This window comes from Phoca vitulina, unplaced genomic scaffold (genome assembly GCF_004348235.1).
Source record: "Phoca vitulina isolate PV1807 unplaced genomic scaffold, GSC_HSeal_1.0 scaffold15, whole genome shotgun sequence".
Taxonomy (NCBI): domain Eukaryota; kingdom Metazoa; phylum Chordata; class Mammalia; order Carnivora; family Phocidae; genus Phoca; species Phoca vitulina.
In genome coordinates, this window is record NW_022589718.1 from 12,890,571 (window position 1) to 12,905,768 (window position 15,198).

Sequence of the window (15,198 nt, forward strand, 5' to 3'; positions counted from 1 at the left end):
AACAAAAATTTAATTTAGTGGACAATACCAATAAGCTAAGGATAGAGAGGAATATTGTTTCAGATATATAAAAATGTCTTAAATATAGGCCCAAGGAGTTTGAACTTTATTCTGTATATACTGAAGGTAATGTCCTGTGAAATGTGTTTTTTCAGTGATTTAAAGGGTATAGATTCTGAGTACACTTAGAAGTAGCAAGTCATCCAGGGCTTAGAAGAGGGTGCTGTTTTACAGAATAAGAAAAGAAAGTCCATATTTGACAGACAATTACTTAAAAGTGGGACTTAATAGCTGGTTAACTAAAAAGAGTATATAAAAGAGCAGTCATAAATGGACTCCAAGATTTGTTATAAAAGATGAGGATAGAAATAATATTGCAAAATACCTTTTTAAAAAAGTCTCTCCAAACACTTGTGATATATGGGAAGTCCAGCAGAGTCACTGATTTTAGAAGGGGGGAGAATTAATAAATGTAGGGGTTTTTTTAATATTTATTTGAGAGAGAGCGTGCGAGAGAGAACACAAGCAGGGTGAAGGGCAGAAGGAGAAGCAGACTCCCTGCTGAGCAGGGAGCCCAATGTGGGACTAGATCCCGGGACTCCGGGATCATGACCTGAGCCCAAGGCCGACGCTTAACCAACCGAGCCACCCAGGCGCCCAATGAATGTAGTTTTAGACCGAGCATTTTAGATGATGACACAACAAGCAATTGTATCTGATGTGAAAATAATACTTATATTGTATTTTATACCATTACCAATGTAGGTTTTCTTTGTAACTTTTAAACATAGGTTGACATGAAAGATGTCACAAAAATCAACAGAGAAGAGGCAACATTCGAGCATCCAAGGTAAGAGTTGCCATCAGCCCTATCTGAAGACAAACTAAACAAAATTAAGCACATATTAAGGAACAATACTAACATTTATTTATATACCTCTATTGGATCATACATGTAATTTAGAGGACAAGAATAAGGTTAGGAGGGAGAATAAGGTTTCAGATTATGCATTGCTTTAAGGTTTAAGGAATTTGAACTTCGTTCTGTAAGTATTGAAGGTATAATCCTGTAAAATGTGTTTTCTCAGTGATTTAAAGGGTAAGGAGATTCTAAGTAGTGGTAGAAGTAGTAGTAAGTTAGAGAATAGTGATGTTTTATAGAATAAAGTAAAATTCATATTTGACAGACATTGTTTAAAGAATTCATGGGGATTAGTAACTGGTTTGCTAAAAAGGAGATAATATGACAAGTGATTAGATTGAGCTTTTTTAAACTTGGTACTGTAGACCAGTCAGATTTCAAAATTGGTTAAAAAGATAGAAATTGCTCACTTGGGGCACCTGGGTGGCTCAGTCGTTAAGCGTCTGCCTTCGGCTCAGGTCATGATCCCAGGGTGCTGGGATCGAGCCCTGCATCAGGCTCCCTGCTCAGCGGGAAGCCTGCTTCTCCCTCTCCCACTCCCCCTGCTTGTGTTCCCTCTCTCGCTGTGTGTCTGTCAAATAAATAAGTAAAATCTTAAAAAAAAAAAAAAGAAAAGAAATTGCTAACTTATATTACTAAATGGGGACTTACTCATCAACATCCATGTATTATAAATATACTACAGTTTCATAAAAGGATGTTTAACAACATGATATAGGAGGAACATGATTTCAAACTAAAGGCTAGTTCTTCAAACTGAATTATTTTTATGAAAAACTTCCGACATGGTTTGTATTTTTTCATTCTGACATGAAGTGGCACCACTGGACATTCTGACCATCTCATTTCATTCAGCTCTCTAAGATTTTCAATTTATGACAAGCTTCATTTTGTCCAATTTTTTTTCCATTTTATCAAAGAAAATGGGTAATATAGAAACAAAGATGAGCGTTCTCATTTCTGTCTTACTTGGTTCTGCTGCTTTAATTATACATTTTATTTACTGCATTTCTAAAATCCTTCTGTAGACTCTGAATAGTTGTGTTAGTTGCACCAAGATGAATAGGCTTTTAAAGGGATAACATAAACCAGTTCTATAATCATCTTAGTTTTGGTAACTAAATATAGGTGGTATTTGCTACTCAAAGAATCAAACTTTCCTGCTCACATAGCAGGAGAATGAATCCAAATATAAGATTAATATAGGGTACATGGAAGAATATTCTCTAAGAGAATGCATAAAAGAGTGACCCTACAGGCAGCTGTCAATGTGTAGGGTTGAGACATCACTGAAACATCATTGGAAATGTGATAGAGTCAAAATTGTACTTTCTGCAAAATGTCAAAGTATTGTACAGGATTGGATGATGATGATGTTGGTTGTCACTAAAATGCCTTTTAGAGGGGCACCTGGGTGGCTCAGTCGGTTAGGAGTCTGCCTTCGGCTCAGGTCATGATCCCGGGGTCCCAAGATGGACTCCCGTGTCAGGCTCCCTGCTCAGTGGGGAGCCTGTTTCTCCCTCTGTGTGCTCTCTCATCTTTCTCTCTCACTCTCTCTCTCAAATAAATAAGATCTGTAATTTAAAAAAAAGTTTGAAATGCCTTTTAGAGAGGCTGGATTAAGTAAAATACGGGGCTTTTAGTTTCATGAGTTGAAACTAAATATTTACAAATTCCAGGCCAAAGATTAATATCTCTTGCCTGGGGAGGAGTGATTACTTTTTTTCTTTTCAACATGTTCTTTTCCACTTGTAATTTAAAGAATTTGATGAGACACCAAAAAATATAATCATCCTGGAGACCTGTAATTCTCTGGCTCTAGACATTTCCATAGTGGATGCTTCCTTCAGCCTGGTTGAGACTCTCTAAATTTAGGTAGGAATATCAAGGATATTAAATTGGCATGATAGGGTGGCTCAGTCATTAAGCGTCTGCTTTCGGCTCAGGTCATGATCCCAGGGTCCTGGGATTGAGCCCCGCATCGGGCTCCCTACTCGGCGGGACAGGAAGCCTGCTTCTCCTTTTCCCACGCCCCTTGCTTGTATTCCCTCTCTCTCTGTCTCTCTCTCTGTCAAATAAATAAATAATAAATTGGCATGATATTTTGGAGGTCTGTGTTTCCTCTTCTCAACCTTGAACGGACAAAATATCTTAGTAGTTCCTGATAAAAGAAGATGACCTTTTGGCAGGAGTAGGGCAGAGCTTGGTAGTTTTGTCAGTTATATATAGCCATTTACAAGTAAAGAAGATCATCAAAAAGTTGGAAGTGTATGAATGCAAAACTATAGTAAAAAGTTGGATGTAGTTTTCTACTTCTAAAAGCCTCTGTTAGGAAATGTCCAGTGCATAAAATAATTACAATATTGACCACACTGTATATATTTCTAAACGTATTGGAAATACATTTGAAATGTGGAGTGTATCACATTCAGCAGGGAAAGTATCTCAATTCAAAGCAAGGGAATAAAACTGGGGAAATAAGTTACACATATATACTGCTGATAGAGAAAAGGTAAATCGTAAGAATTCTCCTAAATAACTTCAAATACATGTTTATAATTAAGTTTTGGGGACTCCGTTTATATAAAGTTGTTTTTATGTATGTGTTATACTTAATAGGACTACAAGATCTCATCCCGAAAGTGAAAGTGAAATAGGACCAACTTCATCTGACAATCTGAAAAGAAACCATGTATCTCCAAAAAAGGTTGAGGTGGAAAGATCACTACCTGGCTCACTATTACCTTTAAAGAACTTAACAGACACTTGCACATCAAAGTCAGAGGGCAAAATAGATTTAACTAATATTTCATCTGATACTTCGGAAGACTTCACTGGACAACAGGGAAACTTAAATAGCATGAAGAAAAGCAATGTGAATTTTAGTGCTACTGAAACAAAGAGTGATAAGAAAGATTGTTCTTCTTTTGCAATTTGTGAACAAAAAAGTGTAGATGGCATATTTCCAAAAGACTACAAGATGCCTTCACAGAGATTTCTTAATCCTGCAGAGAAATCTTTTCCCTCAGACATAAAACCAGGAACTGATGCTTCTCGTCTGCCTGATGCCTCAGTGCTCTCAAAGCCTATTTTCCGTTTTGTTAGGGACATCCCTGCCAATTTAGAAATGAATGACACTGTCTTTGAACTTCAAGATAATGAAATATTAAATTCATCTATTAAAAATTCTGCATGCACCAATTCTTCAGAATCCAAATTTATCCAGAACAGGTCTCCTATTCTGCAAGTAAATAAAACACAGCCTGCAAAAACTGAGTTAAAAGAAAAATACATGAAGGATACCTTGAGTCCCAGTACTGTACCTCTTGGAGCATCTGGGAACATAACCTGTAATGTAAATGAAACAGCAGAATACTCTGTTTCTGAACAACAGAATAATGAAAATTCAGAAGTCCTAACTCAGAATGCTGCTGCATATTGGAATGAACTTCCACAGTCTGCATGTACCCCAATATATAATTCTTCTGCACATTCATTTGGAACTTCATATCCTTACTACGCTTGGTGTGTTTATCATTACAGCAGCAGCGGCAGTTCCCTTACCCAGACACATCACGGGATAACATCATACGAAGTACAGCCACCTCCTGCTGGGATGTTGACTGCAATTGCAAGTACTGTTCAAAATACAAATTCTAATCTTTTATACTCTCAGGATTTTGGCTACTTTGCTAGGGAGCCACAAGCAAATGACTTTGTGCCAGGGAATGGGTATTTTCAATCTCAAATGCCTGTTTCTTACAATTTTCAGCAGCCAATTTTTTCACAGTATGCTCCCCATCAACCATTCCCACAAGCTGTATACCCTTACCCTCCTGATTCAGGTGTACTTCCAGAAGTTCCTTGGACTTACGGTGAGTTTTATAAGTTTTAGTGCTCACTTTATTGAGTTTTTACTTTTCTCTCTTTGTCCATTTATGTAAATGAAACTTATAGCAGGTGGTGATCTATAGCAGTCATTTTTCTGTGCAGACTTGTAGAATTGTTCAAGTCTTAGGCAGAGTTGAATTATATTGTCACATGGGAATCTGGTTGTCAGAGATTAAAACAAAAAGAATTGGTAATATCACTAATACGTCCTTCAACAAAACCCAACTTTGGGAAGTAATCAAGTAAATTATAGTTAATCCATAACACAAAATACAGTGCAACAATCACAGGGTTTAAATAAGTTTGTGGGTTTTTTTCAAGATTTTTAAAATTTATTTATTTGACAGAGAGAGCACAAGCAGGGGGAGATGCAGAGGGAGAGGGAGAAGCAGGCCTCCCACTGAGCAGGGAGCCCGATGCGGGGCTTGATCCCAGGACCCTGGGATCATGACCTGAGCCGAAGGCAGACACTTAACCGACTGAGCCACCCAGGCACCCCTTAAATAAGTTTTTAATAACGGTTTTTAAAACTATGTCATATAAATTTACCTGTGTAAATAAATAAATGCCTAGAAATACTGAAATGAAATACACCAACATTTTAACTAGTCTGCCTTTGGGTAATAAAATTGGGGGATTGTGGAGAGAGTTTTTAATATTTTCTAGATTTCCTACTATGATAATACATTATTTTGATAAATGGAGAAAAAATAGAGTGAAAAACCAAGTTTGAAAAAGAAACTTCAATCCGATAAAGCCACTTTTCTCTTGGTATTCTAATATAATATCTGGGCATAAGTGAGAAGAACAACTTGGTAACTTGCCAGTAGAAGTTGAAATTTTTTCTCTTAAGTGCAATTCTATTTGTAAAATATAATTAGAACACCGATTTTTAAAATTAAATTGAAATGTATATTTACCAGTATATAGCAAAATTTAAGAACAATTATTAATAATCTTACAAAAACTACAATTATCCATTAACACTCCAATATTCAACCATCAGAGGTAATATGTACTGTAAGTAAAGTTAACTATCTTTTAAGGTCTTAGAGAAATGCAAGAGAATTTCTTTCTAAATTAAAAAGTCGTTTCCTGGAACACCTGCCTGGCTCAGTTAGAAGAGCATGTGACTGTTGATCTCAGGATTGAGAGTTCAAGCCCCACATTGGGTATAGAGATTACTAAAAGTAAATAAACTTTTAAAAATAATAAAAAGTTGTTTCCCAATAGATTCTCTTACAAATTAGTAAGTAGAAAAAATTGAGTTCATTTATTCATTCATTGGTCCTAATTGGATAAGAAGCAGCTTGTTAGCATAGTTCTGTTTCTAATTTAAAAATCTGATCACAGCACCTCTATATTGGAGTTGCCACTGACACTATGTCCTATGGGATAAAATTCAGATACTTTAGCTTGAAATGCAGGGTCCTTCACAGTTTATGTAGCCTCATCTCCCATCACTTCCACCTTTGTATTCAAGCCACATTGAACTTCTTACTGTTCTCTCATGTAAGAATTCCTCTCGTACTTCCATAGAACTTTTTGTGTGCCTTTCTCACATGATAAGGCATGTGAGTATTATATGGCATTGTAATTATCTGTGTATCTTTCCCTTCCCATCGTGGCCCACCAAATGAGTTTAAACAGGACTGGAAATTGTTTACCTAAAACAGAAGAAAAACAGTAGAGAGGAGAAAGAAATAGTGGAAGTGGGGAAGTATATGACTATGCTTTTCCTTTGTGATTAATTTGACACACTGCTGCTGCTATAATAATAAACACATCAAACATAGTAGATGTGGCAAGCCTATGAATTAAACTAGAAATTTGCATTTCTGAAATAGGAAATCTTGAATGTAATTGTTTCATAAAGGTTCTCAGAGTTTGAGCTTTCTCATGTTCTTAATAATTAAGCTGTTGGTGATGCTTAAAAAGATATTTCTGGAATCAAATCCAGCTTTGATTCTCAAAAAATTTTCGTTGTTAACCTACTTGGTTATATTAGTCAAGTGAAAATAAAGGAAAAGAAACAATTACCTATTGTATTATTCAAAAATAACTCTAAAAATATTACGAGGCAGTAGGCACCTCATTTAGTTTTCATGAGTACAAATCTATAGAGATCACCTCTCATGCTTTCAGGAACTGCATCCTTCTAAACATCTGAAAATCCCTCTGACCCATTTTTTGATGTTTTGCTCTTGATGCTTGTATTCAGCGCCATAAATGGAACTAAGAGAAGGGGCTAAGTGAGCCGTGTGTGTGAGGCACATTATTACATCCTTTACTCCATTTAACTCTCCCAGAATATCTGAGAGAGATGTAGAGATTATTGTTCTTTTACAGATAAGGAAAGTACTCCATGGAGAGCCTTAAATAACTTTTAAGATCCCATGGCTATTAAAGGGCAGATGTGCAGTTTGAACTCTAGTATTTTTAGTTCTAACTTAATTCAGGTCTTCCACTATACCATTATGTACTGTTAGTCTCCATCATTAACTTATCTCAAATCTTTGTGGGTTTTTTTTTCTTTCAGTTCCATGGCAACAAGAACCTTTTCAGCCAGGACATTGAAAAAAGTCTTCTGTCTACTGAAATAAAGGAGATTTAACAAGTTTTTCCAAGTATTTTTTCCTTAATTTTTTTATTTTTATATTTTTAAATATATGTGAATGTGGTAGGAAATAGAAACCATATAGCCCTTTATAAAATGTTTAAATGCAACAGTGTATCATATAATGCAATTGGAAATCAATTTCTGACATCTAAAATACCAAAATTATTTCCATGCAATATTTTAGTGAATGGTAGTAGGCTATTTTCAATATCCATCAGAAACATTAACAATATTTTGAAATGTTTCCATCACAGCTGTTAATATAAAGATCCTTTTGAGATTATTCTAATGGAGTAAGGAGAGTAAATGTAACATTTAATATGATTAAAGTTAAGCAATGGTAGTAAAATCTTTAAAATAAGATTTTTCTGATATTTTTTTTATATTGTTTATGGTAGCATTGTGCCATTTGACTTAAAGAAGGACTTTTTTTTACTTGGATTGTTCAATCAGACCAATAATTTTATAATTCTTGATATTTCATATAATTTACAATTCTGTATCTGATGTGACAAATTCCTTTAATTTCAATATTTTCTAATTTTTACTTGAAAAATATGTTTTAATAGGGAATTTGGTTTGTATATTTTCAGTGTTTGTCCTTGAGTAGAGATTTTTAAAGTTTTTATGTTTGAAGTAGTTTTATATCATTGTATTGAAATTAAAGTACATTTAACACCTTTTCCCAGGAGCCTCCTCCACAAGATTATTTCTTTTGTATTTCACAATTCAAACTTTTTAAAAAAATGATTTTGTAGCAAATAATAAGGAATAATTTCTTTAGCTTATGCTAAATGTTTATGCTAAATGTTTAGTCACATTTTAGTAATTTAAATAACACAGCACAAATAGAAGTTTTTTAATGCTGTGGTCATAGATTTTTTTTTTCCTTTTTTCCACAAAAGCAAAAAATGTCTCAGAAATAATCATCATAGAACAACAGGGGTTATAGTGTGTAACTGTGGTCTTGAGCACCGCTCTCTGCCCACCAACACCCAATCCTGTTTTCTATAAAATTACAGCTAGAAAGATCCCATACAACTGGATGGATCTTTCTCAAAAGTGCTAGTGGGCCCAAAAATGTGACAAGAAATTTGCATTGGCTCAATCTATACAGATAGCAGAGCCCTTAGTGTTTTCTCAAACTTTCTCTGTTAGCAGACTTTTTATGTTATCTAGCACAGGCCTCCAAAAAGAGTACAATTCAGCCAAATTTATTGTAGAATAACTAATTTTTCAATTTAGGAAAACACTAAGAACCCCCCCGATAAGCCTCTTTACTCACAACCAAATAGGATGGAATTCAGAGTACTTAAGGTTCTTCTCTAACAGATCTTTAAAAGAGCAAAGAACTGCACCTGAAAGGACTAAGGAATTTGAAGACTATAGGATTTAAGCAATATCAAAATAACATGGGCAGGGGAGGAGGGTGGGATAGGGGGGTTTGTCCATATAGTTGTTTTATTTGAAAATAGTCTGTGAAATCTGAACTCCTGAACAGATACTAAAACAGTAATACTCTTACCCAAAAAATAACTTTGTCATTTGGTTTATGCTTAATTATGGAAAGATGTTACAAATTTTTTATTAAAAATGCCTCTTACTAGGTAAACCAGAAGTTAAATGTTAAAAGGATGCTTTCTTTAAACAATGTTCAGATTCTCTTAATACTGTCTTGTGACACTTTTATTTCATGAGTTTTGATTTATTCCAAAAAAATGAAAAACACGTTATCTAAATATTCAGTTACATTTTAAAATCTGCACTTTGAAACAGAACATGAAAAACTAGAACATTTTCTTCCCATCCCCCCAAATATGTATTTTAGTTCTAAAAGTAAAAATAAAACTAAAATTTAGGCAAACATTATTTAAAAAACAAAAAACCTGGTTATTTGTAAATATTACTGTTTTGGAATTAAAGAATTACCTGAATAAACTGAATTCCTTCTAGTTTCAGTTGTTTTTTTTTTTTTCCTTTTGTGTTTCTTCACTAATGAGCAGATATATGATTGGTCCTTGGTTTACACATACCCATTACATGAAAAACAACCCACAAAGAACTGGCTTAATTAGATGACTAAACAGACTGCTGGAGCCCTCCTTCCACTGCAGCTTGGTTTTGCCTTCATGTCCTTCCTTCCTTCCCCCTCACTCTACAAACTTCTTACTTCCTGGAGTTCCATAGGACAAGCCAGAGTCCCTGCCTTCATGCAGTTCTCATGCCATTCAAGATGGTAAGTAATATACATGTAAGTAATTCATTTCACATCATGAGAAGTAATATGGAAAAAGCAAAACAAAGTAATGGAACAGAGAATGATTGGATGATACATCAGCTGAGATGATCAGGGAGGTAATCAAACTAACTTCTATATTCTTACGTTTTAATTCTATCACTCCGCCTTCCATTAATATATATATTATAGAAGTGCCTCTAAAACTTAAGTTCTGAATCTAGCTAAATAAAAGGCTTTATCCCCCATTTTCACAATGAGAAGATTCCCAAAACAGTTTTTTAGTGAATTTAAATATATAAACTTTTAAGGATACAGAGGTATGTTTAAATATCAGGTGTATGTTATATAAAAATATTTTAAATTTTTTTCTTTTTAATTTTTGTTATGTTAGTCACCATACATTACATCATTAGTTTTTGGTGTAGTGTTCCATGATTCACTGTTTGTATATAACACACAGTGCTCCATGCAGTGCGTGCCCTCCTTAATACCCATCACCGGGCTAACCCATCTCCCCACCCTGCTCCCCTCTAGAACCCTCAGTTTCTTTCTCAGAGTCTATAGTCTCTCATGGTTCTTCCCCCCCCCCTTCATTTTTCCCTTCCTACTATCTTCTTTTTTTAAACATATAATGTATTATTTGTTTCAGAGGTACAGGTCTGTAATTCACAGTGCTTACCATAGCACACACCCTCCCTAGTGTCTATCACCCAGCCACCCCACTCCTCCCACCCACCACCACTCCAGCAATCCTCAGTTTGTTTCCTGAAATTAAGAATTCCTCATATCAGTTAGATCATATGATACTTGCTTTTCTCTGACTTATTTCACTCAGTGTAATACCCTCTAGTTCCATCCATGTCATTGCAAATGGCAAGATTTCAGGTTTTTTATGGTTGCATAATATTCAATTGTGTATATATATATACCACATCTTCTTTATCCATTCATCTGTCGATGGACATCTAGGCTCTTTCCATAGTTTGGCTGTTGTGGACATTACTGCTATAAACATTGGGGTGCACGTGCTGCTTCAGATCACTACATTTGTATCTTTGGGGTAAATACCTGGTAGTGCAATTGCTGGGTCATAGGGTAGCTCTATTTTCAACTTTTTGAGGAACATGCATAGTGTTTTCCAGAGTGGCTGCACCAGCTTGCATTCCTACCAACAGTGTAGGAGGGTTCCACTTTCTCTGCATCTTCGCCAACATCTGTCGTTTCCTGACTTGTTAATTTTAGCCATTCTGACTGGTGTGAGGTGGTATCGCATTGAGGTTTCAATTTGGGTTTCCCTGATGTCTAGTGATGTTAAGCAGTTTTTCACGTGTCTGTTGGCCATTTGGATGTCGTCTTTGCAGAAAAAGACACTTTAAATTCTGATGAGTACAATTGTAAGAGCAGTGACTACAGATTCCTAGTTAACTAATGAAAAGAAACTGAGGAAGTAAGAGGTTGCTTAGTAATGCAGTATGAAAGTAAGATTAAAAGAACTCAGAGATGAAGACGGGAAAATTCTGTAAGACCAAAATCCTCATTTCTTGAGGTGTAAGCTCTGCTGCCTGCTTTACTGTTACCTTATTTCTGAATCTTGGAACCATTGAAGAATCCCTCTGGTGTTTGTAAGAAGCTTCCTTTGAAATATTCTATGGAACCCTTAATCTCATAATACACTGCATTCTAATTTGCCACAGGAAACTGCATATAGGGATTTGTAACTTCTTTCATTTTTAAAATCTGTGTTCCTTTATTAGGTAAGAATAACTTAGATTTATGACAGATTCATTTTTTTTAAAGATTTTATTTGTCAAGACAGCAGAGAGAGGGAACACAAGCAGGGGGAGTGGGAGAGGGAGAAGCAGGCTTCCCACCAAGCAGGAGCCCCATGCGGGGCTCAATCCCAGGACCCCAGGATCACAACCCAAGCCGAAGGCAGACGCTTAACAACTGAGCCACCCAGGCCCCCCAGATTCATTTTTTTTAAATATGGACATCTTTGTTTTGAGAAAGCTAGTCTAGTCAATTGAGCTTATTTGGTTAAAGATTGCACTTACATTCAGGCAGCAATTATTGAACATCTGACTTATGCTAAAAATATGCTATTCTCTTTGCGTGTGCATCAACTAATCTTTGTATCAGCCCCATAAAGGGAAGCATTATTTGCTTATTTTATAATGCATTCATTCAGAAATCCCTACAAGATATTTTTATTCCTCAACTCATCTTTGTGAACATCAGTTAATAGTTTCCAGTATTGTTGGTTTGAAAAGAATATAAGATCTGACTTAAGTTTCTCTTCTTTGACATGTCACTTGCTTTTTTATTTCCAGACATCAACTTATGTACCTAATACATAATCTTTTAAAATTTGAATTACAGAATATGCAAAAAACAATACAGTAATTTGAGATTTTTGCATGTTTGATTAAAAGTTAATTGCCCTGTGCATACAAATAATTTTAGTCTTTTGGCTAGGATTATTTTAGTTGTATTGAGAAGTGAATGTATTTTTCATGTTGGGAGTTCAGCTAAATCAAGTAACTAATGACACCTAACCCACAGATTCCCAACCAAGGTGTTTTGAAACCATGTCTGTATATTAATGAAAATATTACACTACTGAACTGTCAACTTGAAGAATAGGGTGGTAAATTTTGTTATGTATATTTCACAATTTAAAAAATAAAAGAAGAATCCTACCAGGAATACTTTAACTAGGGATATGTTCTGTGGGATGTCCCAGTACTTCTTTTCACTCCTGTGTTAAGCCAAGGGTTCAGCCAAGGGATAATGCCAAGTTACTATGCTACATTGAGACCTTATCTAGGATATAAAGTCTATTGTTTCTCTTTATCAACTCAAATCATTCCATAGGAGATGGGGTGTGATGTGTATCCCTTTTACTTCTCCAGAACACATGCACCCACACACATAATGTCAGTGGAATGCTTTAGGTTTTAATCACATGTGTCTCCTCTAGCTCCTCTAGCTAAAGACCTCTCAACTTTTCAATAAGTATAACTCAAAAAAGATTGTTCAAGACTCAGCTAAGGGTTGCCTTACTCTTAAAAGTATTCCTAAATTCCAGTAGGATGAATTATATAGTCTTCTTTTAAAACCTATTAACAGCAAGCGGGAGCATCTCTCACATTATTTACCTCACTTTGCTTTAATGGCTGGGTTCTTGCATGTCTGTCCCACTCTTAACAAAGACTGTGAGCTGCTTTCAAGCCAGAAATATCTCACTGATTTTCCAATTCCAAATGTCCACTGCTGAGCTGAGCAATAGAAGATGCTTAATATACATTTGCTGTTTGTAACTTGGAGTATATTTATACTGAGTGGAATGGATTTTCATTTTGTCTTCGAAAATAAACTATTGTCGTTCCTACCCTCAAATCTTTTTTGGATTTTTTTTTTTTTACTCTGACATCTAAAAGGAACACTCAGAATAAAATATTCACGAACAAATTGTTTTTACTTTGCCATTTGATGGATGCTCACAGAAGGTTATAGGAGAAACTTTTTCATCATTGTAGGTTCCTAGATCAAGACCCCAAAAAGCAGGGTGAGAAAATTAGTCTTTAGTCTGTCCCAGTATTTTGCCCTGAAAAATTAGTGGAAGATCACAAAAGTAACATAGCTGGCTCAGCAGGTTGTATGTGTGCATTTTCAATAGATGACATATTTGAAACATTAGTTTGTTTTATTTTGTATAGTTGATCTGTAAGAAAGTTTAAGAGGGTGGGTATAGGCCCAGGAAATTATCACAGAAGTAAATGGTCTTGGGATAATGAGAGAGGGAAGGAAGGTAGAGAGCCTGCCTCTCATAAGGGATATGGAGCAGAATAAGCTTCAGCATAGCATTTGAAGAGAAAAAGGGACAGAGTCAATTTTGAAGACCGTGCCACCCATCTCCAGAACTACATTTTGTGAAGTTGAAACTCTAAACCCGTTAAACAGCTCCCCTTTTCCTCTCTCCAGTCCCTGGGAACCACCATTCTACTTTGTCTCTGATTTTGACTCCTCTAGATACCTCAGAAACGGATTCCTACAGTGGTTGTCTTTTTTTGACTGACTTATTTCACTTAGCATAATGGCCTCAAGGCCCATCCATGTTGTAGCATGTGTCACAATTTCTTCCCTTTTTAAGGCTGAACAGTATTCAATTGTATGTATATACCTCATTTTGTTTATCCATCCATCCCTTGAACATTGTGTTGCTTCCACTTTTAGGCTATTATGAATAATACTGCTATGGATATTGGTGCACAGGTATCTCCTCAAGACTGCTTTTCATTATTTTGGATGTATACCCAGAAGTGTTACTGCTAAATCACATTGTGATTCTATTTTTAATTTTTCAAGGAACTACCATAATGTTTTCCATAGTGGCTCCACTATTTTACGTTCCCACCAACAGTGCAAGAGGATTTCAATTTTTCCACATCTTCACCAACACTTGTTATTGCTGTATTATTTAAGTTTTTTTCTAAGAGAGAGAGGGTGAGCCCTGGGGGGAAGGGGGGCAGAAGGAGAGAATCCCAAGCAGACTCCCCGCTGAGCCCAGAGCCCAATGGGGCTCCATCTCATGAGCCTCAGATCATGACCTGAGCCAAAATCAAGAGTCTGATGCTTAACTGATTGAAATGCCACCCAGGTGCTCCACTGTTTCTTTTTTTTATTTTTGTTTTTTCATAGTAGTCATCCTAATGGATATGAAATGATATATCTTTGAATTTTTATTTTCATTTCCCCAATGCTGCTATTTGGCTTTTAACACTCAAAATTCACATTATATATATTTTTTCAGCCAGTTTAATATTGGAAAAAATATGTCCCCCCAAACTCGATGTAATGTTTAACAACATGATGTATAGAAAAGTCTTATGACATTCCAAATGCATAGACCATTTAGAATCACATTTTTAGAAGTGCCCCAGGTGTCAAAATAGGATAGGTATCTCGATATCACAGCTAATACTCAATGTGAACCTTTCTCAACTATTGCATGTTTGTCCTAAAGGCTTCTTTTTTTCACATCTATCTTTCATGTGTAGCCCTTAGTTTGTCTAGTACATGTTATGAGTACCATCCCAGATGAGAGCACATTGAAGAAAACTGCAGATAAGAAGATAACTATTATATATAAAGCTACTGTTTACTAAAACCATATTGTTTGGTGATCAGAAATCTATGTTTAAAGCATTTTACACGGAAACATGATAGCCTGTTATTTGTACATGAATAATTTATCATGTTTTTGTTACATTTTAGGAAATTGGAAATTTGGGGTTGACATGTGCATTATAATTTTTCCCATTTAAAAAATTGGAAAATGGGCTCCTATTGATGCAGAATGACCTTGTTTCCAGGTAAGGGTTACTGATTTTACCTCTATTTGGATCTGAACAACAACAACAAAAAAGTGTTTTAAACAGTCACAAACTGGGGCACCTGGGTGGCTCAGTCGTTAAGCGTCTGCCTTCGGCTCAGGTCATGATCCCAGGGTCCTGGGATCGAGCC

General features: G+C 35.6%; 1 protein-coding gene across 1 annotated transcript in view; it reads left to right on the top strand.

The window, feature by feature from the left end:
- Nucleotides 1-7,418, top strand: part of TEX15 (testis expressed 15, meiosis and synapsis associated) — a 72,660-nt gene extending 65,242 nt beyond the window's left edge. Inside the window, exons 9-11 of the mRNA XM_032413792.1 lie at nt 792-850; nt 3,542-4,797; nt 7,353-7,418. Coding sequence (XP_032269683.1) covers nt 792-850; nt 3,542-4,797; nt 7,353-7,390 — 1,353 coding nt within the window. The 3' untranslated portion in view covers nt 7,391-7,418. The remainder of the gene's footprint in view (nt 1-791; nt 851-3,541; nt 4,798-7,352) is intronic.
- Nucleotides 7,419-15,198: the final 7,780 nt, after the last annotated feature.